Source organism: Anastrepha ludens, chromosome 4 (assembly GCF_028408465.1).
Source record: "Anastrepha ludens isolate Willacy chromosome 4, idAnaLude1.1, whole genome shotgun sequence".
NCBI classification, from domain to species: Eukaryota; Metazoa; Arthropoda; class Insecta; order Diptera; family Tephritidae; genus Anastrepha; species Anastrepha ludens.
The window spans coordinates 74,269,028-74,294,473 of NC_071500.1; the positions used below are offsets into that span (position 1 = coordinate 74,269,028).

The window sequence follows — 25,446 nt, forward strand, 5'->3', positions numbered from 1 at the left end:
TTTTTCGAGGCGCCTCCGCAGATTCGCTGTCACTCGCTCAATTTTCAATATTTTACAATGAAAATGTATGAAATTATTCTTCAATAGTTGCATTTTTATATGTAAAAAAATGCTTAATACCTTGCCTTTTCCCCGAATTAAGCTTTACTTACTTATGTATGATGGTTGCTATTTTTATTTCTAGTCTAACGATGGAGAAATGAACATCGATGGTTGAAAACGATTTTATTGCTTTCAAAATATTCTTTATGATGATCAATACACTTTTGGACTCGTTTTCGAAACACTTTGTCCAGTCGCGTTTTTTAAGTTGTGTGGGTTCCTTCTTTACCAGAAGGTGATAATTCAAAATCTTATTAACGCTAATGCCCAAGGATGCCTCAATCTCACGGTATATGACATAACGACGTTGTCCAATCATTTCGCGCACAGAATCGATATTTCCTGGCGCAACAACTGGTTTTGGGCGACCTTTCCAGAATTCCCCAGAGGGTAAAAAACTGCCACGAAACAATTATTTGTACCAGTATTTTACCGTGCTAGATAATGGTGCTTGCTCCCTTATACTGATTTTAGTTCATCGATGCATTCTTGTTTTGTTAATCCGCGACGAAAATTGTGAAAAATCATTGTACGAAAATGATCACGCTTTAATTCCTTTTTTGCCGAGATAATTTTAAAGCTCACAAAACATTTCAGTGCGGTGATGGCAAAATATGTCAAGCTTTCCAATGAAACGTCAGATGACGCCTGACAACACTAGAGGTGCCCAAGGCCAGAAATGTAAATAGTTATCTCCGTATTTAATTTCGTTCACTTATCTTACTCCTACATCACATACATATGTACTTACCTTCTCTGCTAATTTCTATCTTCCTATAAAAAGAATTCAATTTAATTAGTAGGCAAGTTATGAACATTCTTCCAAAGTTGAATGAATATACGGTAGTGGAGGACATGCATACACGTGGCTACAACTTCCAAAACCATTTTGTTTTGTTTTCAGATAAGATATGGAGAAGTACAAATTGACTCAAGAAATGCAGATACATGTAGTTAACCTCGTTTTATGTGGACATTACACCGATTTTGGAATCCTAATATTCTTAAGTGCGCTCGTTCATTCGTTCATAAGGTTCACCGTGAATCGGAAATATCAAGCGGCGAAGCAGAATTTGTTGCAAAACACAAAAGTACGAGGAACGTTCTGAAAATGTCCGATCCACAGAATTTATTTAACAACTGCAAAGCCTTCAAAAACAATAGGGCCCTTGCGGAGAGCTTAAAATTTCTAAGGGTCTTATCCGCCGATTTGTCCATGAAAATCTTCGGTATATATCCTACGTTATGCTCAGAAGATAGTGTGTGTTAGAGCAAACACGAGAACACCGAGTTATCTAATCACAACACCTTCTAAATAAAATTAAACATCCTCAAGCGTCTGTTTATGGTTTTTTCTGGCTTTAAAAATTGTGGCCAAGACGAAAAGACCAACAGTAGAAATAACAGATGGCTATGTTTCAATCCTAAAAAGGTTCCTGTTGCCATGCACACCAAATTGCAGCCACTGTTACTGTTTCAGGTGTTGTGAGCAACAAAGGCCATGCCACCACACTTCTTTACTAAAAGATTTCCAGTGAATTCTCCTGTATATATTGAGGTTTTAGAGACAGTAGTGAAACCCTGGATTGATACTGTACGCGGCGACAGCATATACATCTTCCAGCAACACTCTGCTCCTCCACCCAAAGCGATGGTGACACAAGATTGGATGGCTGAAAATTTCCATGGCCACATAACACCGAACTTATGGCCGCCTAACTCTCTAGACCATTATCTCCCATATTACTCACATCGCATCCTCACCATATCTCCTCTGAAGGCTGCAATTAATACCGTTATGACCAATATAAACAATCGTTTCCGAACGATAATGGAATAACATAATAGGTAAGATAATGTTGTGTAGAAAAATTGTGAAGTTACATTAAAATTTGTTCAAAATAAAAGCTAATTACAAGTTTCCTCTATTCTTATTAGTCCTAGAACTAAGCCAATAGTTTAGGCAGTAGTCTAAGATTATGAAATTATAATTAATAGAATCGCCGACAACAAAATTTTTTGACCGAATACTCAAAGTTCCGGTCAAGTCTGTTTGGTTTTCATTTTGCTGATAGCCTTCGATATAAGTTTTCATTTAAACGAAGCGCCTGACTAATTCAGTGAATTTTTATTTACAACCGCAATTTCAACAAAATTATTAAGCCAAAGTCTTCTATTTCAAGTCTCTCTTCAAGAAAGCAAAAAATTCATTTAAAGTATATGAACTGTCAAAAATCTGTTACGAAAAGCATATGACTTATAAAAATTGCTTTTTCCGAAAACATCATGCCACAAAATCCAATCGAATTAGACACTTTTAGAAAACAGAAACGTTTGTCCTGCCTATCCGGAGAAGCCTTAGGCACAGTGAAATCTACCCAAATGTCGGAAAAAATTATCTAAGTGCATTGGTCTATTAAAGAAAGTATATGACAGAAAATGCCTGATATTTTTTAACACTTTCAAAACTTCTTGATCAGCCAAAAATATAGAACAAGAACCTACTGCGCTGCTTCATATAAGAACAGTACCTCCGGTATACGACTCGCTTTTATCGCTGAGTAGCCATAAATATACTGTCACTCACAAATTATTTGAGATTTTTTGTAAAGTGTTCTATATTTCGTAATATTTCGTGAAAATAGAAAAAAGACTATGCTGATATTTTATTTATTTTGTTTTATGTAATTATATATTAATTATTTATATATGTATAATGATTAATATAAAATACAAAAAAGTGTCCACTAATTTCATTGTAATGTAAAAAACAAAGAAACATAAATAAAAAAATTCACCCCACAGCTAACATGATGCAGTTAAAAAAGAGCAACTATTTATTTCTAATTTATTAAATTTTAAGCTGTTTATTACTTTTTTGAGTATCCTTTATTATTAATTTAATCAATCAGTATTTCTGACTAATTTGTTCCACTCTTAAGGGATACTTGATTCTTTTAATATCAGATTTGTTATGGATGTCATATTTTCTTATATTTGTCTTCAAAACCGACCACCAATTTCGATGATGTTGAAATCCGATGATTGTGCAGGAGTTTCAGCAATGTGGGGACCATGTTTGTATTATTTGTGACTTGATAAAAGCGAGAGTCATCTTCAATTTGGAATCTTCTAGCGCTTTGAACCAAATTTTCTTGCATAAGTTTTAAATAAACATATTTGTTCATAGTTCCTTCTATAAAGGTCAAATTTTCTACTCTATTTGCATGCATGCCCAGCCCATAATGATGCCACCGCCGTGTTTTATAGTAGCTCGTAAATTTTGGGGTTTGAGCTCCGTATTGCATCTGGTCCAACAAAATGAATTAGATGGCCACGCGCAAACTGCAATCTCTTACTTCAATTCCTTGCTCTTACGAAAGGTTTTTTACGAGCAATTTTATAATTGAAATTTGCTTCCCTTAGTATTTTACGAACAGTTTCTGAATGGCAAGTCTTACCTAAATCCTTTTGGTAATTTCAGTTAACTCTGGAGTGCTTGTTGCTGAATTTTTCTTCACTTGGCGCACTAACCACTGACACTCTTTCTCTGTGAAAGTTTTATTTGAAGCCTGTGGTCTCTTATTTACTGTTGACGAACTTAAATGCACAATTGAAGCAAGCCTTCTTTGAAATGATCCAAAACTAACTCTCGATTTTCTATCGAAGTACGTGGCCAAAACGTGACCAAACGTACATAAAATTTAATATTGCTTTCAGTCAAACTCACTTTACAAACTCTCGCATACTAAAAATACAATTTGGTTTGTTGAAACTCGCGCCGGAAAGATCAGTACTTGTAACTGTATCATTTAAGATGTGGCGTAAATTCTCTGCAAGTTTTTCTGTTATTTTATTTTACATTAAGAAATAGATAAGATGTCTGCAACAAAGTAATAAGCACCTTAAAATTTAATAAATTAGAAATAGGTAATATATATAGTTGCTCTTTTTTAACTGCCTCATGTAAGCTGTGTCGTGACTTTTTTTATGTTTTTTTGTTTCTTACATTACAATGAAATGAGTGGACATTATTTTGTATTTTATGTTGAGAAATAGATAAGATGTCTGCATACTCTGTTTTCCCATTTTCTCAAAATATTATAAAATATAGAACATTTTACAAAAAAAATCGTATCTGTATCAAATATGGTGTGAGTGACTGTATTTCTATTGTGATGTTAATTCACATAGTCATCTTGAAGGTTGATCCTAATTCTTAATTTCTATAGTTGTATTTTATACAGGGCCCGCCATCTATCGTTACGGATTTGAACTAGGTATTATTTGAAGAATGGTAGCACTTAGCTGTCATCTGCTTTGACAGAAAATTAGTTTTATTCTTCCGCTGAACGAAAATGGTTGTGTATACGCTCAAAGATCGCTGGGAAATATTGCGACATTACTTTGAAAATCATGGTAATGTTGCAGAATGTGTACGAAAATTACGTACGGCAATGGGAAGAAGAAAAGCACCGAATGAAGCGTATGTGCGTTACTTTGCGAAAAAAGTAAGAGAAACTGGGTTTGATATCGTTTGGCCGCCTCGGAGCTGCGATTTGACGCCGTTGGATTATTATCTTTGGGGTGCCGTCAAAGACCAGTGTTATGCCAACAAACCAGCAACAATTGATGCACTGAAGACCAACATACGCGATGTAATAGCTGAAATACAGCCGCATACAATCGAAAATGTGTTAAAAAATTGGACCGATCGTATGGGATGGTGCATGGCTAGCCGAGGCAGCCATATGAATGAAACTGTGTTCCATCATTAACCGGAAGGATTGTACTTCAAAATAAAAAAAAACAGTTTGGAAAAATATTGAGTAGTTTCTTTTTTATAGCATTTTTAATTCCGTAAAGTTATATGGCGGACCCTATAGATCTTGAACATGACGGTCCTTAACTTTAACTACTGCATGTAGTTCCTCATTGGTCTGTTTGCATTATAACTCGCGTTTCCTCACTCTTTGCTGTGAATTACGCTGAGCGCACGCCTGCTTGTATAGCTACTGTTAGCGATGCTGTTAAATTTTATGCCATGATATTCGCTAGTTACAGATGGAGTTTTGTTGACTGGGCATTTGAAAGCATTATTTTTCATCTGTAAGATATCATCTAGCAAGAGCTACGTTGAGCATTCATCATCGTCATTAGCACTGGTACTGGTATAAGGTTGTTAGCCTTAGGATCAGTTCCTTCTAGGAGAGCCAGATCGCCCATTTCTTTTGTTCTCTTTCCTTCCACTGCGGTTTCCCACTTTGTGAGGTACCCGGACTCGGATTGGGTTAGAAACATTCAAGTTGGGAGATTGATAGTAAGAAGTGATCTACATCATGTCTCAAGATCAGTATTTAAGTGGCAAATTACTGCCCTTTGTGAAACAACCGATATTGCAAGACCGTAATTTTCTATCGAGGGCAATACCATGTTCTAACGCTCCTATCTAATGACTCTGTTCCTAGTGAAGATAGATTCCCGTCCATATTGCCAAAGGGGAAGAGCCCTTATCAATTGTCTTTAAAGAAATTACAAAGTGAGTTCTTGAAAAAATGGAAAGGATCTCTCTGACAGAGCTCAATTTGTGAGCATAAAAACTACCAATGCGTGTTAGATGTTTCTTCAGGAGGGCAGTGAAAATATTTCGCAGTGTAAAATTATCTGCTTGCAGTCGACTTCAGGATGGTTTATCCAAGTTGAAGACTCGCACTACGTCTAAATTGTTTGCCCACTAATGCCGACAAATGCGGGCATATGTCCTTTAGTAGACGATTGGCCACTCGTCTCTCTCACGTATTTACGATAAAAAAGATTAGTGTATTTTATTCAGTTTAAAAATGAGCTTTCCCACGTGGACTTTGTGGTTGCCAAATCTAGGTCGATGCGTGTCTTTTTTGTCAGCTTCTACCTGCAATATTGCAGCATTATTTAGAATCCTCTCTACACCAGGATAGATACCTAAACGTTATAGCAAATAAGCTATTTACTGGCTGTTTAGTAAGATGCCCACTTATAAAAGTAGATGCTTTCTACCCAACTTTAGAAATGCGTAGGAAAATTTGTTTCATAATATTTATTAGAGACGTGTAAAAACTAATTGATGTTTCATTTCATTAAAGAAATAAACAAATGAAAAAACCATAGCCACCGTCTTAAGCAGCAAAACGAAAAAGGAAAGACAAAATTTCGGCTATTTCGGAATTTTTACTTTTTGTGCTCTGAAATTTATCAAAATTCATACCATGTAAATAAATTTAAGTATCTCACGAAAAGAGCGAAAAAAGTCTCTCTTTTGATGTTGAACAAAATCAACAACACTCCATTTACTGTTCTTTCATTTCCCCTGTTCTTATTGTTCTCAGAAGTAAGACAATAGTTTATGAAATTATAATAAATACTTAAATTGTGTGAACTTACTTAACATTGTGCTAATTAAGTTAGGGTTATATTGTATATGCATATCTCCTATTTTAGAAGCAATGCATGATATTTATCATAGATGATGCACTTGTTGCGATAAGCCGCGAGCTCTTGATGCCCAATTTGAATCCTACTGACGCGAAATATAGTAATGAACCATATTCATAAAAGTCTCACCATTTCGGTAGCATTTTCATAATTTCTATGAATTGAGAGTCCACGCTCTTCATACCTCAACCTCAATGATCCCATATAATGGATGTCCAACTGTAATAAGGTATTTAATACTACCAGAAATGTTGGTAATTTAATATATGTAACATCTACCGCATTTATGTAAACAGAATTTATTTATGTACCTATTTTTAGACGGAAAAGGTCATGTACTCGTATTTATGTGCAGTTAAAATCATAATTGGGCTTGTCAAAGCGATGGTAATGGATTATTTGGTGACAGTGGTTATTGAGACGATGTTTAATGAATATGATATTTTAAAATTTTGGTTCATGCACAATACGATTCCAAATTCACATTAGTTTTGTTCTCAAATTAAGTTAAATTTATGACTAATCATAAACAAAAGAAAGAAAACCAAATATTCCTAGTATAGTATAGTATTCTATTAACGAATACACACCTTGACTTTCCGAATGAGGATCACGTAAACGCCCCACTTTTCGGCGCACTTTCGTATACTCTGGTTCCTTGGACTATAAAATTTAATTAAAAATCAAATATCAGGTCGAGAAGTCATGAATCACGCGTAATAAATTTAAAATGCTACTCACATGATAGCTCTCGGGCTTCACGTCATGATACACGAATGAGCCACGTACTGAGTGATATGGTCCACTGTATACATTACCGCTATAGGAGCTTTCACTATATGTTTGTTTATTCAGTTGAAATGTAGCATAAGGGCAAATGTCCTCTATGTATTCATTCCCTTCGGCCTTCCCAAAGCTGCCCGAGTCATTGGAATGGGAACCACGAGGTGGTCCACCACCGGGGTTGCAACGCACGGCCAAGTATTGCTGATCGCGATTTTGCTTGTTTTGCAAATTGGTCAAAGATGGAGATTCGGACATTGAAGAAGAGGCTAATCGTGCTTGATTGTCGATTTCTGTAAATAGAGAATAAACAAGCTATAATACACTGAAAATCAATTTTATGTATGGTGCACACAAAGGCACATTGAACAGGTAGTAGAGAGCAAAAACAACAAGAACAATGTATTTTGTTTTTGGTTTTTGAATACAAAAATCTATAAACAAAAATTCGCAGTTTAAAGTAATTTAAATAAAATTTGGCTTTGAGACCAAATAAATAGAAACAAATTATATCAAGCGCTCTACTACTACTACCTGTTCAATGTGTTTTGGTACAAACTGAAAGAAAGGAAATTTGTAATGTATCTATGTAATTCAAATTTCGATTCAATTAAATTTTTACTCATATAACTAGTGCTGCTTATTATATAATAATTCCAACACTTTGTAGTTGTAACCAATTAGTATAGGTCATATAGCTTTCCCCTTAGAGCGAAAATGAGATGCCTGAATGAGGGAGAATATTTTTTAACCTTCATTCTATGCAAGGATTTTACACCATAAACCCGTGCATAGGGAATTGAGTTTCCTCCTAACCGTTTGAGATAGAACTAACAAACATAATATGCAGCTAATTGGCCCTTACTTCCTTTTTGGGTGTTTGGCCGAGATTCTTCGCCTATTTGAGACGTGCGTATTGATGTTGAATGGAGGGACCTACAGTTTTAAGCCGACTCCGGACGGCAGATATTTTTTTTCATTACGAGCGTTTTCATGGCAGAAATGCACGCAGAGGTTTGCCAATGCCTGCCGAGGGACGACCGCTATTAGAAAAAAACTTTTTATTCATTTTGGTGTTTCACGTATATATACTTATACATATGTATATTATGACTATATTATGAAATATTATTATTAAGATTACTGTTTTCTTTTGTTGTTTGTGTGATAATGGGCAGAAAGAGGTGGATGACCATCGGGGCATCCTTGTACATTTACCAGAGGTATCAGAAGTGACTGGCGGTGGCGTGTATGATCCAATAATTCAGAATAAAAATAATAATATCGGGTATGGGAATCGGAATGTACCAGAATGTTACCGAAACAAGGATGATACATTACCAGGTTTGCTATTTAGCTATGGTGAAAAAAACAGTGAGGGGACCTTTGGCTGCCACGTCACTTGGGAGATTCTGCAGTCGAATACTGCACGATCATTTCATGTATTCACAAAGGCCAATTTAGTACCGATGGTGACGAGTTCCCAAACAGTTATTTTATTTTTCGCGAAGTCTGACGTCAGGTCCCTTGCCAATACACAACAAAACAAACAAAAGGAGGAGAAATTACATGTTTGTGAAAATTCAGTGAATGGCTTGGTAATATTTTGATTTGTGTGATTTAAAATAAACAAACTAATGAACCCGAAGTGCCTCCAAATGAAATTTTATTTGCGTTTTAATGCGGAAGACGTCGTGGCAAGGAAGTGTGTGTGTGTGCGTATAACTTCTTGTGTTTGATAGCATAGATGACTAGATGTGAAACTCTTTTTCTCGTGAGAGCGCTGAAAAATGTGCATTTTTTATAACATTTTCCAATATTGCCACACCGGTAGAAACATGAATTGGGTATTTTTGAACCAAAGGTCTGGAATTTTTAGTTTCCACACCACCATAGAGGTTAGTATTTAGTGTGCGGTTGCCCAATAGCCTTATATCACTCGTAAACACCTACATATACTACAAATAAGCACAATCCGTATGAAATATGTACACAAATAAGCCAAAAATTTAAAAATTTATATGTAAATGAAATTATTTAAAACTGATATACATTAGTAATTTAATAATAATAAAGTTATGAGCCCGAAAAACATAAGTAATAATTAAAAACATGACTTATTGCGATTTTTTAATATAACACAGAAATTGGGTAACAAAAAAAAATTCTCAAACAACGAACAGAATAAGTTAAAGTAGATTACCTCTAATTTTTTGTAAAATATCTCAAACACAAATTCGGTTCCCTCACTTACGCTTTTCAACCATACAATATTTACGTATATACAATACAAATTTACATAAACCAACACACAGTTTTCAATAAAATTACATTATGTACATAAGACTAATTAAAAGTAGAAGTCGAAAGGGATATAACGAGCTTTGGATTCTACAATCTCCCTTCAATTATTACATTTCAATTGAATTAATTTAAAGACAAATAATTATAAACATTTCAACGCGTCATTTCTCCACTATGAAAAAAGGAACTGTTTTCGTCAATTATTTTTGGCGCGTTTCTTCTGGTAGCCAGCCATTTCGCCTATCAGCTGTTCAAAATCCCATAATGTGTGACTGCTACCAAGTTTTGAAACGTCCTCATGGGCGCGCTCTCTCTCAAAATGAATAAGTTTCACATCTAGTTATCTATGTTTGATAGTTTATGTTGCTTTCGCCTACTCTCCCTCTTCACAAACAATTAATTTCCGTTATTCATAGGCCAAGGCGAATTTATTACAGGTGACAGCAAACACATATAAGTAAAACCCTACATGTATTTGTTGTTGCGTTTGGTGCAAGCATCATGTCAAAATCAGCAAGCAAATGTAAACATACGAATGTAAACATACCAATACATACAAACAAAGCATATCATTTTGACGTAAGCCATACCTACAGCGAAAAATTCAGCTGGGTGAATGCTGTCACCTTATTAAATCCACCTTGTCATAGGCTCAAACGACACAGCGAATTCGAAAAACGCAACCATGTATGTGTGTGTATTCACACACTCGTCCAATCAGTCGTTGTTCAGCATGATGCAAAGAATAATGAGATGGCGCCCATCGTGGTCCCGTTACTTTGCGCTCAGCGAATTTGACAACTAGTTACGTGATTTTAGCTCCAGTATGGCCAGATTACCATTTTCGTAACTTGATTTAGCATTTTTTTTTGTTATTTTTATTATTTTTTGTCTCGGAGTTTTAGTTCTTTCTTCATTACATTTTTCTAGCTGTTCTAATTAAAATGTCATGTTTATAATTTTGTGAAATATACATTTTTTAATAATTATTTAAATAATTCACTCAGTTTTATTTAGCTTTACTTTTTTTTAACATCTGGTGGCATTGCCCGCGATTGCCGGTGTTGTTGGTGTTCTTCTGCTTTCGGCAGTCAAATCTCTCTCTCGCTACTGCAGAGTTGCCTAGCTTTGGATATAAAAACGCACTAAATGCCCATTTAAAGAAAATAAAACACGAAATTTTTATTGTGTTAAGTAAGAACTTTGTATGCGTGACAAATTGTCTGTAGAATGTGCGTTTTTTTTAAATAAATGTGTTATGCTTATGTTCAATTTAATTTATGAGTTTTTTTTTGTTAAGCGAAACTCTTTCGTTAAGGGAACGACTTTTTTGCTATATTTGAAGTTATGTAACTAAATAGATAAGGTACTCTTTTTGTAAAAATGTCAGTATGGTTTCTTTAGTATTTTCTGGTATTTTGTTGCTTATTTTTACTATGAATATACCTCTTGATGCTCTATGTCTCACTAAGGATTGATGACCGGAAGAAACGATTACACCTCTATGGTTTCGATTCGCATTCAATAAATTCAAAGGCTTTTTAAAATGTGTTAAAAGAATTTCACTCTTAAGAAGAGTTGAGAGAGGGGCATTTAATATATTTGCATAGCCTTAAATGGAGCCAAAAATTAAATTTGCACTTTCAAATTATCAAATTTTATAAGAGTAAAAAACTTTTCATTAGCACTAAAATCTTCTCAGAGTGGCCTTTTTTAAACTTCTTTTGTATAATAATACAGTTTTTTTCAACTTAAGTCTCGGTAGCCTTAAATTAAAAACAAAAAGAAACCAACACCAAACTTAAAAATTGTCGCATTTTCGGTATAAAAAAGCACTAAATTTATTGCGAAGAGCAAATGGTTGGCAATACTGCACAACTCTGCAAACGTGACGTCACGTACGCTCTGATGGGCGCAATCTTCTTTCTATCATTCTTGGTTGTTCAGATAGCGACGAAGAAACACGAGATAGAACTGTGTTAATTTTTTTTTTCGTATATCACTAACACAATCTTATCCAACCGAAATTTGCACGATAATTTCATACACTCGTCCAATCAGACATTGTTGAGATGGCAACGATGGTCGCTCGTGTCCGGCCCGTGAAACTACTGCACGGTGCATGTTTCATACCATTTGCTTATGGTTAATACATAATTATTTTAATATTTTATTTAAAAAATTTTGAAAAAATATCGGATATGTTTAGTTAAGCTTAGAAGATACCTTACGAATATTTTCTAATTTTCTGTTGGCGTTATATAGTAGAAACAAACGCCGGCTCATCGACATGGGATTAAGGTGCCAAATGGAACGACACAGGATTAGGGTGAAGATTGCGAACTCGTGAAATGTTTGTTTGCGTTCTCATTCACCGGCGAGAATTTCTACTGGTAAACTGCTGGCAATTTCTGCCTTCCTTACCCGTTCTTCAACATTTAATTTCCAGATTAGTTTGGAGTCCAAAATTACCCTTAAGTATTTTGCGCTGGGTGATTGTGAGAGAGTTTGTCCGTAAATATTTGGTAGGGTAAAAGTTGGTACCTTATATCTGGTGGTGAAAAGCATAAGTTCTGTTTTACGCGAGTTTAAACCTAGACCACAGCCTGTGGTCCAAGAGTTAAGCTCGCCTAACGCCCTTTGGATGATCCCACTGATCGTATTCCCCAAACTGGATAAAGAGGCAAAGCGAATGGATCTGGTGGTGAACGAGGACAAAACGAAGTACCTCCTGTCTTCAAACAAACAGTCGGCGCACTTGCATATCGGCACCCACGTCACTGTTGCGGTTGTAAAATACTTCGTATATTTAGGAACCAGCATTAACACCGATATTAATGTCAGCCTTGAAATCCAACGTAGAATCTCTCTTGCCAACAAGTGCTACTTTGGACTAAATAGGCAACTGAGCAGTAAAGTCCTCTCTCGACGAACAAAACTAACACTCCACAAGACTCCCATCACGCCCGTCCTAACGTATGGCGCAGAAACGTGGACGAGGACAACATCCGATGAAGCGACGCTTGGAGTGTTTGAGAGAAAGCTTCTGCGTAAGATTTTTGGACCTTTGCACGTTGGCAACGGCGAATATCGCAGGCGATGGACCGATGAGCTGTATAAGCTTTACGACGACATAGACATAACACAACGAATAAAGATTCAGCGGCTACGTTGGCTGGGTCATGTCGTCGGAATGGATACAAACGCTCCGAGAAAGAAACGACTGGTGCGCTTTGTTAAACTCGGCCAAAATCGCGTAAGCGGTTATCGCGCCAATTAAGAAAAGAAGCGAAGTTTATACAAAAGGTTACTAATAAGGAATTTTCATTTGATAATTTATCTTGTTTTAAGAATCATTTTACAATATCAATCGGGGCGATCAGACGAAGGGCAGTGTATCAAAATGTGAATGTTTGCGAACCGACTGGTACTTGAGAGATACTACAACAAAACATGAATTCTTCTTGACACTAGGTGGCGAGACAGAAGTTGCTAGAAGATACACGTTGCCAAGTCTAGAAATTACGATAGTTATTAAACACATGCATATAGAAAGAGGTGTACATATGTGCATGGGGTATTCAGTCGTAAGTTAAAAGTGTAAGCGAATAAACGTAAAGTAAAAAGTAAGCAAATTGTGTTGCCATTAATTTGCGACTTTTATTTAGCAATCCACAGATTGAATTCAGAATAATTATTATAAGATACTTTATTTGAATGAAAAAGTAACAAATTCGTAACAATACGTTACTTAGTTTATTAAAAAATTCTCCAAGTTTGCTCTATTTTGCCTTTGGAGTGGTTCACCCACTTAAATTAATTGAAAAAAAACAAAAAAGAATAAATAGGCGCCTTCAATTCGGCATTTCTCTCTATGTTTGAGTTCTGCTTGCTTGACGGAAGATTTGAATGTGCAAGTAAAAAGTATAGGTACGAGTAAGGTTATATCCCAAAACGAATTTAGTTCCTTATGGCTTTACTTATTTTTCGCAATTTGATATCAGCTCCCTTTCCGATACAAAACGAACAAAAGGAGGAGAAATTACAATGTTGGTTGTTTCCATTGCTTTCACCTACTATTCCCCTTCTCAAACTAAAAATTCCCTTTCCTTTGATTCCTTATTGTGGCATAGCTTTTATTATTAAGATTTTTTAATTATTACTTACTTCTTTTGCGAATGAGTAACACCGCTGCTATTATACCCAATAGCATAAACATCGAAAGACACACAGGAAGGAGCACTTTAAAATTCGCATAGAAAGGACCATCGCTTATATGGGACACGGGGTTCCCGTGATCTGTTGGGTATATAACTGATGGAATTATTTAATATAGGTTTCATTAGTAGTAACATCACTTTAAACTCACCCCCTTTAGGTGAGAGTGTGGTAAAATTATATACTGCCGTTGTAGAGCCAGCATTGTTATGAGCCGTAACTTTTAATTGATATTTCGTACCAGGAACTAGATCACTAACCGTATAGATGCGCTCTGTCGGAGGAATGTGATTGGAAACCACATTCCATTGTGATCTGTAAATTGAGAATTAATTATTGATTAATTAAAATTGTGGTTTAAATAATTGTACTAATATATGTGCAAATGATAAAAAAGCAAAACTTTCCAAAGGTAAATTCAACTATTGGTTTGTTTAATAAATATTAGGATAGTTCTGAGCTCAATCCAGCTCACCCCAAGAAAAGAAAATATCCAGTTATTATGATAAAAAATCAGTTGACTAAGCACAGGATAGCGTTTCATGGATTCGCTCACAGTTTTTCCATCCCAGAACTGTTTTTCTGCTTTACATACATTTGTCCACTTTGGACATACAAGTTTTCAAAAATCTGGACCATTCTAAAACTTTACTTAGAGTGGATTGCGCCAGAAAAAAAACATCATTACCAATCACGTTTTGATATAAATTTTCAGCAAAAAAAGGCAAAACTCTATAAGTTTTACAATAAGCGAGACGTCAAACTTCTCGTTATTTGGCCGGATAGGCATTCCAAGCATACACACTCTAACAAATATTTTTGATACCCACAAGGATAGCGACAATTGAAGTGCGTTTGCCTTGCTCAAGCTTTTCGTGTCTGTGTTTCTACCTGTGCTACTATTCGGAAAGCTATATTATTTAATAATTGCCTTTTACCGACTTAATTTTCACATAAAAAAAAAAAAAAATAAATAATTGGCGCGTACACTTCTGTTAGGTGTTTGGCCGAGCTCCTCCTCCTATTTGTGGTGTGCGTCTTGATGTTGTTCCACAAATGGAGGGACCTACAGTTTCAAGCCGACTCCGAACGGCAGATATTTTTATGAGGAGCTTTTTCATGGCAGAAATACACTCGGAGGTTTGCCATTGCCTGCCGAGGGGCGACCGCTATTAGAAAAATGTTTTTATTAATTTTGCCTTCACCGAGATTCGAACTAACGACCTCTCGGTGAATTCCGAATGGTAATCACGCACCAACCCATTCGGCTACGGCGGCCTTAATTTTCACATAATCCACTTAAATTAGAACTGCCCAAAAATGCAGAATTCAGAATTCGAATTTATTTTACAACTTAAGTGTTTTTTTCTTGAGAAAAATAAATCCGTGAGGATACAACTCCCCAGAATATAATGTAATATAATAATGAACACAAGCACTTACATACGAGGTGTGCTCAAAAAGTATCGCGAATTTTGAATTTTCGCAGGTTACTTATATTCGATTTCGATTTTTTTGTGGCGAAATGTTGGTACTCATGTCTCTCACTCATGCCGACGCGTTCGGCCATTTTGAATGTTCAGTTAATTGTTGGCAGCTGGGATGTGTCGCCGCAATATTCGTACCAAAACTGCTCAATTTCGACCAAAAGCAGCATCGCATGAACATTGCTAATGAGATGTTGGACTCTGTCCGCGACGACCCAAATTTGCTCCAGAGGGTCATAACTGGTGACGAATCGTGGGTTTATGGTTATTACGTGGAAACCAAAACTCAATCATCTCAATGGAAGCTGCCGCATGAACCAAGACCGAAAAAAGCGCGCCAAGTTCGGACGAGTGTAAAAGTTTTCTTTACCGTTTTCTTCGATTGCAGGGGCGTTGTGCATGATGAGTTCTTGCCACAGGGTAAAACGGTCAATAAGGAATATTACCTGCTATGCGCAATTTGCGCGAATTTGTGGAAGAACAAAAATTGGCTCTTGCATCACGATAACGCCCCTACTCACACATCGGTGCTTGTGCCCGACTTTTTGGCCAAAAACAACACACTAATAACGCCACAGCCACCGTATTCCCCAGATCTGGCCCCCTGTGACTTTTTCTTGTTCCCGAAACTGAAGAGACCCATGAAAGGACGACGTTACGCTACGATTGACGAGATAAAGACGGCATCGAAGGAGGAGCTGAACAAGATAAAAAAAATGATTTTTTGAAGTGCTTCGAAGATTGGAAAAAACGTTGGCACAAGTGCATAATATCTCAAGGGGATTACTTTTACCTCGTATATAATTAACCCTTTTTATGTATTTTTGTGTGTTTGACGAAGCTCTTCTTCCTGCTTGTGGAGTGTATCTTGATGTTGCTTCATAAATGGAGGGACCTACAGTTTTAAGCTGACTCGGAACGACAGATATTGTTTTTTATGAGGAGCTTTTCCATGGCAGAAATACACTCGAAGGTTTGCTATTGCCTGCCGAGCGGCAACCGCTATTAGAAAAAACTTTTTATGATTTTGGTGTTTCATGCACGGAGATTTGAACCAACTCACGAATGGTAGTCACGCACCAACCCATTCGGCGTCCGCCATAGCACTTAATTCTCGCAAATTTCCATTTCCAAAATACCAATCGCAACCAAAAACAAGCAACGCATCTCCTTTGTTTTGTCAAGCGCTTGTTGCCCAAAATACATATACTGTTAACATTTTGTAGTTGCATAAACCGAACTATAAATTTTATGCCTATGTAAAATATGAAACCAAAAAAAAAAAAAAAACAGGTGATAAACAGTTTTGGTTTTAAATTTTAACAGTTCTCTAAATTTTGAGTTTTTACGTGATCTTTGTAGAAAGAAAGTATATTTTTTAAGCATAGGTTATAATTTTTTTTACATTTGTGCAGCGGAATTAAAATAGGAGATTAAATAATATCGATCTATAAACAGTTTATATCAAATTTCTGGAAGAGAGCATTCTCCCTATAGGAATTCGAAGGCCATTCACGGCACGGGTGCATATTACAAATGCATAAATAAATAAAAAAGTTGATTCATTTTTACCCAAGAATATTTTGTTTTTGCTTCATCCAACTACATTCATCCAATATAAATATATTCATATATTACACAATTAAGGCAACTAAAGGGTGATTTTTTAAGATCTATAGGAAAGTTTTTAAAAAAAACACAAGTAAAATTCAGAAAAATGCATAAAATTTGTATTTAAATCGTTAGTACAGTCCATATAATTTAATGTTTGAAGATTATTTCATGCAAATGTTGACCACGACTGCGCTTCAAATGGTCCATCTGCTTAGTCCAATTTTGGCATACACTTTCCAATGTTTCGGCCGGTATCTCACATATAAATGCTTTAATGTTGTCTTCCAATGTGTTAATTGAAGCAGGCTTGTCTGAATAGACATGCGCTTTAACATGGCCCCACAAAAAATAATCTAAAGGCGTTATATCGCACGATCTGGGTGGCCAATTGACAGGTCTTGAACGTGAAATAAAATATTCACCGAACTCGCCTCTCACCAAGTCCATTGTTACGCGTGCTGTGTGGCATGTGGTACCGTCTTGCTGAAACCACGTGTCATGCAAGTCAAGCTCTTACATTTTGGGCAAAACAAAGTTGGATATCATTTCACGGTAACGCTCACCATTCACAGTTACGTTACGATTCGCAACATCTTTGAAGAAGTACGGTCCAATGATACCTCCAGCCCATAAACCGCACCAAACTTTGACCTTTTCTGCATACATTGGTAGCTCTTGCAATTCTTCTGGCTGATCTTCACTCCAAAATCGACAATTCTGCTTATTTACGTACCCATTGATCCAAAAATGAGCTTCGTCGCTGAACACAACTTTCGATAAAAAAGTGGATCTTCGGTAAATTTGGTTCTAAATTTAGTCACAATAGCTCGAATATCCGCTTCTGTGGGTCGATTAAACTGGCCATAAAATGGAAGAAGCGCGCGATAAACTTTCTTAACAGAACACGCATTTTTATAATAAAATTCAATGATTTGTAAGCGTTGTTCGTTTGTAAGACGATTCATGGTTAAATTATAGACCAAACTGAAGATGTTTGACAGTGAAACAAAACACGAAACGTGCGCCAGCTGTTTAAACCAACTGTTTAAAAAGATAATAGCTAAAAACTCACCCGTTAGCAGCAGAGACTATCTATATATATATACACACAGACTATCCCCATAAAAAGTCAGTGCACCACCTAAGGTATACTAGCAGCAACCTTATTGTGTAGCGCAAACAAGGTATATAATTCACATATGGTAAAAATCCACTATCATCATTTGTTCGATCCCACCCCATCAAAGAAAAAAATGAAAAATTAACATAAATCTAAAACATAGCGAGAAAATTGCCGAAAAATGTGCCTCCCTTTAAGATAGATTGGGGGCACATCTGGTCCTTTAGGTTTAAGCATTGGAATATAAGTAACAAAGTCATTTATAATCAGAGTCATTTTTACAAAACCGTAAATACGTTTCAAATGTCAACAACCGAAGTATTCACAGCCTATACAATGTAAAAGTTTTTTTTCCAAAACTAAAGACTTAACAGACTACTTTTACTTTACATATATTTAACAGTAAAAAAAAGTGGATTCAAATATCGGCGATAAGCTTTGGTGTCAAAAAATTATCCCAGCCATTTCCTTATAACATAACACATCAATACCCCAATCAAACTCCCTGAAAATATTAGAAGTAATATTTGATAAGAGACTTAGTTTTAGGGAATTTTGTCAATATGCTTGATTAAGCTTATTTTCTAGACTTAACATAATATAATTTCTTCCACATACACACACTAATAACCATAATGAAAGCAAACATAGACTACACACTAGGCCGAGTCGATTTGTGGGGAGGCAAAAAAATTGCCCATTGCTCTGTGAAAATCATATTCTAGGGATCAAAATAAGAAACTTTGCCGAAGGAACCATACCTCTAAAACGAATTCTGATGTACCCCAATTTGGATCGAACTTTTAGTGTATTTTGTGGGGAGGCAAAAAAATCGCCCATTGCTCTGTGAAAATCATATTCTAGGGATCAAAATAAGAATCTTTGCCGAAGGAACCATACCTCTAAAATGAATTCTGATGTCCCCCAATTTGGGTCGAACTTTTTAGTTTCTTTTCTCATGTAAAGGCCAAAAATGGTGATATTTTGAAATGATTGTGTGGGGAACCCCGAAGGGGGGTTCCAGGGGGTGTGCCACTGGCATGGGTGGATCGGCCGTCCAAAGTTAGTGGGGGTCGCTCATACATTTGGACTCGATTGGAGCACTCTAAATGGGTCAAAGTCGGATTTTTCGTTCGACCCAAATTGGGGGACATCAGAATTCGTTTTAGAGGTATGGTTCCTTCGGCAAAGTTTCTTATTTTGATCCCTAGAATACGATTTTCACAGAGCAATGAGCGATTTTTAAATCGACCCGCCCTACTACACACCCTCGATATGTGGAAATTGTGTAAAAATTAACACAAAACTTATGCCTTATCACACTGCAACTAGAAGGAGCACACTTTCATTTCTTACGTCACCAAACCGAGTAATCTTAACCGAAGCTGGATTTCACACAGAGCCAAGAGCAGCACTTTAATGCGTATATCAAAGATATTACACTGCAGAATCGAACTATTAATTAATCAAGTCAACTCCAACCTGAATAGCATGTGATCTACATACCCTCAGCATTTTTTTAAAGACACAGGGTTCTAGAAATTGTTGTAAACCTATAAAAGTTTAGCAATGAGTTATGAACTATGTTTATTAGAATAGTATTTGCCATAAGAACTCAAGTTCTAGGATTAGAAAAGATTATGTGTGGGCACTGAAAAACAAATAGGCCAAAAATGATGGAAAAATTCAGTGCATCCCAACTTAAAAAATTACGCTGGTTATAGACCTAACCATCTGATTTTTTGGCTCCACTAAGGGTATAACTAAATATTTAGATCATATTTATATCATATATATATATATATCATACAACGATATGAAGTGTTACCAACTTCACACTGCTTGTATCTGTAAAACAGCTCATGACATCAACGTCAAAATTGTTCTAGTGACAGTTCAATATATTGTTTATAAGCCATCAAAAGCATTTGCGTCTCAATTTTGTTGAATTTTTTTTCTGTGATGGAATTCAAACGTAATAGTGTCATTGTGTTATATTTGGCTGAAAATCACAACCAGCCATGGTTCGTGAGCTCAGTCACCTCAAAGTGAAGAAAATGGTTGTGTATCGCATTATAAAACGTTAGCACGATACTGGTAGCATTGCAAAACGCTATGGAGGTGGACCAAAAAAAACCGCAACAACGCCAGAAATGGTTCGGAAAGTGAAGGCTCGACTTGAACGAAGTCCACGTCGAAGTGGAAGAAAAATGGTCAAAGAACTGAAAATATCGCAAGACAGCATTCCACGCATATTGAAAAATGAGCTTAAGGTCAAGGCTTTCAAGTTCCAAAAAGCACACGATCTTTCACCCCAGCAAAAAAAGCTCAGTGCGAAAGAGCAAAGGAGTTGTTGCGTTTACACGAACGTGGCGAATTTCCTAACATTGTGTTTTCTGATGAAAAAGATTTCCCAATTGAGCAGTTCATAAACACTCAAAACGATCGTGTTTACTTGACCGAACGCCCATACGAGAATTTGAGCCTACGTATGGCCACTCGAAGCAATTTCCCATCGCAAGTAATGGTTTGGGCCGCAGTGACCGCTGATGGACCCTCTCCAATCGTTTTTATCGAGTCTGGTGTCAAAGTGATTGCGACTTATTATCGGGAAAATGTTTTAGAAGCTGCTTTAGAGCCGTCGACACGCAAACATTTCGGTCGTAGACCATGGACGTTCCAACAGGACTTGGCACCTTCTCATAAAGCTCATGTGAACCAAGAATGGTTAAAAAAATCAATTTCCACACTTCATTTCGTCCACACAATGGCTTTCGAATTCGCCAAACGCATCCACCTGGTCTATTTTGGAGAGCAAGGTGTGGACTAAAAAATATGCCAGTATGGATGCGCTGAAAAAAGCGATTATACGAGAATGGGCCAAAATACCTCAAGATCACATTCGTGCAGCATGCAACTAATTTTTTGACCGTTTGAAGGCTATAGTCAAGTCAAAAGGTGGTCATATCGAGCTAAAGTGAATATATGTTAAAATTGTAATCAGTTTTGAACAATTTTGTCTTTGAAATCAATAAAAACTAATTTCACACAAAAAAGTTATGGTGTTTTGAATAGGTAACACCTTATATCGTTCACCCTGTATATATAATTGGCGCGTACTCCCTTTTTGGGTGTTTGGCCGAGCTCCTCCTCCAATTTGTGGCGTGCGTCTTGACGTTGTTCCTCAAATGGAATGGAATTTGGATATACTTTCATGTTTATTGAGTCTGAAATTTATTTAGAGGTTTTATGTGTTCACAACTTACCTCCCAAACATCCGCGACTCAATCATGAAGTATAAAATGCCACATCCACCATCACCCCATGAGTCTAGCCAACATGTCACACTAGTGGAATTGTTCGTTATCATTTGGGAATGCTTCGGCTGAACAGGTGGATTACCCTTCGTATACGAATTCACAATGTCACATGGCAAACCTGTACCTATCTTATTGTAGGCCGTTATGTACAGCTGATACCGGGTTCCACACCATAAATTAGTTAACAAGTGTGAATTTGTTTTGGCATCTACCTGCAGTTCTTCCCAATCGCCATTCTCACGTTTATAATTTATCACATAACCGAGAATGGGACTTCCACCGTGATTATTATCCATCCACTCCAGGTGTAAACTGTCTGTATAACTATTCACCACAGTAAGGTTTGGTGCTTCTGGTGGCACTTTTATAACAATATTATATACAATCTCGTCCTTGCCCCAAGTGTTTTCAACGCTGCAAGTGTAATTGCCAGCATCACTGGCCTGACACTCTCGCATATAGAGTGTACCATTCTTTGCAATAACCTTTCGGGCATTTGTATCCATATTGTGCCCATCTTGCCTCCAAATGGTCACAGGTGCTGGGGAACCTACTTTGCGACATGGTAATTCAAGATGCTCTTTCCAAGGGCTTATTATACGCTGACTGAATGAAACGATGCGAGCGGGGACTTTGTTGTTTGGGGGCACTGTAACAACTTGAGTTTTTTCACCCTCGCCAACCTTTGTCGAGGCAGTAAGCCAAAATTGATATGTAGCTGATTCTTGGGTCCGCTGAGTCTCATGCATTTCGACAAACGGTCCAAGTATACGTTTGTGGGTGCCTTCTTCTCGGCCACCTTCAAGCATGGACATGTAGAAAGTGTAGCCGGTCTGAAAGTAAATTAAACAAGAAAATATATAAAAGAAATAGTTATTTAGCATATTAACCATACAATGTCTCCATTAGGAAATTCTGGTGGCAGCCAAGATATAAGTATTTTCGTGCTGGAAGCAGGTATTGCTTTAATAGCCTGTGGCGCAGAAGGCACTAAAGGGGAAATTTTTATTTTAGATACATTTTTGTTAGTCTCAGATTTACATAACAAGATATAGAAAAAAAAGGGTTTCGAATAATTTTACCATCCTCATGTGTACGGCAATAAAATGGTTTCGTTTTCATGCCATCGCCCACTTTGGTATACGCAAGCACCCAAACCGTGTAGTTAGTGTATTTACGCAGATTTTCAATCGTAACATATTGATTTGTTGACTTCATAACTTCGGGATCCGTTTCTAAATAAGTACAAAAAGCGATTTGTCAAAAATGAAATATTGTTTAGTATCGACTGTAATGCCTTGTTATTTGACTTTGGTCAAAGTTTCCAAATATAGTAATGTAAAGATATATTTATATTAGAACCCAGTCAGTTTAAATTTAAGTCCCAAAAATTTACCAAAAAATGGTGTATTGTTCTATCGATAAATATCTCCTAAAATAATGATTTGACGAAACGCAATCCTGTAAACACTTCTGCAATGTAGAAACCTTCTGTAGAATGAAACCAGAAATATTTCTTTCATGCAGACTTACGACCTTCGGGTGTCCGTTCTTAGTTCTTAAGAGTTCAAATGTAAAGTTTTAATAATTGCCTTTTACAACCATGGGCGAATCACAAAGTGAAAAACACTGTTTGATTTTTTTCTTAGCAAGTTTCGGAAATAATTTAGGCTAGGAAAACATATAAAACTATGTATGTTTCATATAAATTATCCATGTCAAATATAAAGAGATTTTGTTTTGCGGCCATTTGAACCTAACCATTTTAGCTTCTTCGTTCTAGCGTGCATCTTGATGTTGTTCCACAAAAGGAGGTACCTAGAGTTTTAAGCCGACTCCGAGCTGTATGTTTCATGCTCGGAGATTCGAGCCCGGGCATTATCAAATGGTAGTCACGCATAGCATGCCAATTGGCATACACTTTATCCAACTTTTTTCTCTTCTATATATATACGTATGTCATAAGGTATGTACACTTGGCCTTGGGTTGGTTGGTTAAAGTGGTGGTTCATCCAGAATCCAACAGTGGTTTGCCAAGTTTTAACATTCTGTCCTTCCACAGGGAAGGGCATTCACAGAGAAAGTGGAAGACCGTTTCAACTGTGACAGTATGTGTTGTGATTAGATTAAGGTAACTTTATGAGTCTCATTCAAGGTCGTAAGGCTATTCCTACTTTGTTCCACCATTTTAGAGGTTGTTGTAGCCGAATGCAGTGCCTGGACCGCAGCTTGGCTATCCGAAAGAATAGCGATATTGCTCTTAAAAGAGGAATCTGCGATTAGTAGCCTACAAGCTTCCCCGATTGCCATTATTTCCGCCTGGAATACACTGCTGGTATTAGGGAGGTGCACAGATTTTTCAATTTTAAGTCTATGAGAACATATACCAGCTCCACAATACCACAATTCATTTTATAGATTGTAGTGTCGAAGTTTTTTAGTGAGAATCCCTTATTCCATTCCTCCTTTGATGGAAAGAGAGTGGCAAAATTCCTATTAAATGTTACCGACGGGACAATGTAGTCAGTCCTCTCCGAGGCTAACTGAGTTTGTCGCAATAATAGGCTTGCATGATCATAAGTTTTTTTCCAGCGACCCGCTTCATTTAACCTAAATACACTCATGGTTGCTGTCTTCTTAACATGTAGATACATTGGAATAACGTGTGTCAGTGCATTGAGAGCGTTCCTAGGACATACTAAGATCGCACCGACCGTTATAGTACAGGCTGATCTTTGTATTCTGCTGAGTAATTTGGTATTGTATTCACTCCTTAGAGCTTTCCACCGCCTTACTGAATCATACGTATACTTGGATTGAAAGACCCCATCTTCTTCCTAGCATTGATGTACAGGCATATAAAGCAATTTCTGCTCTCCTTGCCCGTTCTTCGACGTTTAATTTCCTAATTTCCCTAAGTACTTAGCACTGGGGGAAATAAGAGGGTTTGTCCGTTAATATTTGGTAGGATAAAATTGGTTCTTGTGTCTGGTGGTAAAAAGCATAAGTTCTGTTTTACATGGGTTTAAACTTATAACACGCTTTAAAAATTTCCTCTAGCCATCATAGGATACAGGGTTTCCGTTAAAATCTCTGGAATGATCCCATCTGGCCCCGGAGATTTAAACGGTGATTTGATTGCCCATGCAACGTTCTCCTTGGTAATTATTTCATTTGCAAGATACTGTGGATGATTTTGACTTAATATTTTCCCTCCCACTTTCAGAAGTTCTAGCGATTCTTCTGTCATAGCAATCCAAGTACCATCAGGTTTCTTGACCCAAGAATAATCACTGGAAAGAACCCGGCTAAGCCTAGCAGAATCCCTGGTGGATTCGATGGACAAACAAAACTCTCTCCAGCTCTCTTTTTTGGTGGCCTTAATTGCCTTCTTATTCTGCCTCCGACTTTCTCTGTAGAGTTCCCAATTTCCTGTCGAGTAGCTGAGGGTAAAGGTTGACCTAGAACTTTCTCTCAGTTTTAAGAGCTCGCTGTTCCACCGAAACCGGAACTAAACTACTTAAGTGCACAAATGTTGCTGACGTTACTCTTGAATTCAAAGCCAATTCAAACAACCAATATCAAGCGGATGAATAATCACAATGATATCCTCATATTCATTTCCGGTTTTTGTTTCTCTAAATATTTATAAAATTTGTTTCTCAAAGAATTTGAAAAAAAAGAAATGAAGAAGAAGACATTTTTAAAAATGTCCATATATGAACTATCAATAGTACCAAAATAAAATTCAAATGAAAAGTAAACACAAAACGCGCGATGAAAATAAATGCTAAATTATGTCTAGTATTGCCACTTCGAACAAAGTGTTAATTCAATTTTGTTTATAACTTGTCTGCAATATTAGACACCCGATTTATATAAATTAATTAAATTTGACGGTGAAATTAATATGCATAAATAAATCTGACCGCATGTTCATTCCATCAATATAAAAATAATAATATTGGGACCAAAAGGTGTCGATTGGTATACATATCGACCAATTTTCCAGCCGGGCTCTAAATAA

General features: G+C 36.6%; 1 protein-coding gene across 4 annotated transcripts in view; it reads right to left on the reverse strand.

Annotated features, from left to right (window-relative positions):
* Positions 1-25,446, reverse strand: part of LOC128859833 (cell adhesion molecule Dscam2) — a 196,392-nt gene that overhangs the window by 6,267 nt on the left and 164,679 nt on the right. For 3 of the 4 annotated variants that reach the window (XM_054096935.1, XM_054096937.1, XM_054096934.1), the window contains exons 24-30: positions 22,502-22,654; positions 22,315-22,409; positions 21,366-22,252; positions 14,030-14,193; positions 13,828-13,974; positions 7,315-7,649; positions 7,164-7,236 (exon numbers count right to left, since the gene is read on the reverse strand). In XM_054096935.1, the coding sequence (XP_053952910.1) occupies positions 7,164-7,236; positions 7,315-7,649; positions 13,828-13,974; positions 14,030-14,193; positions 21,366-22,252; positions 22,315-22,409; positions 22,502-22,654 (1,854 nt within the window). The remainder of the gene's footprint in view (positions 1-7,163; positions 7,237-7,314; positions 7,650-13,827; positions 13,975-14,029; positions 14,194-21,365; positions 22,253-22,314; positions 22,410-22,501; positions 22,655-25,446) is intronic. The other variant, XM_054096936.1, reaches the window with a different exon arrangement.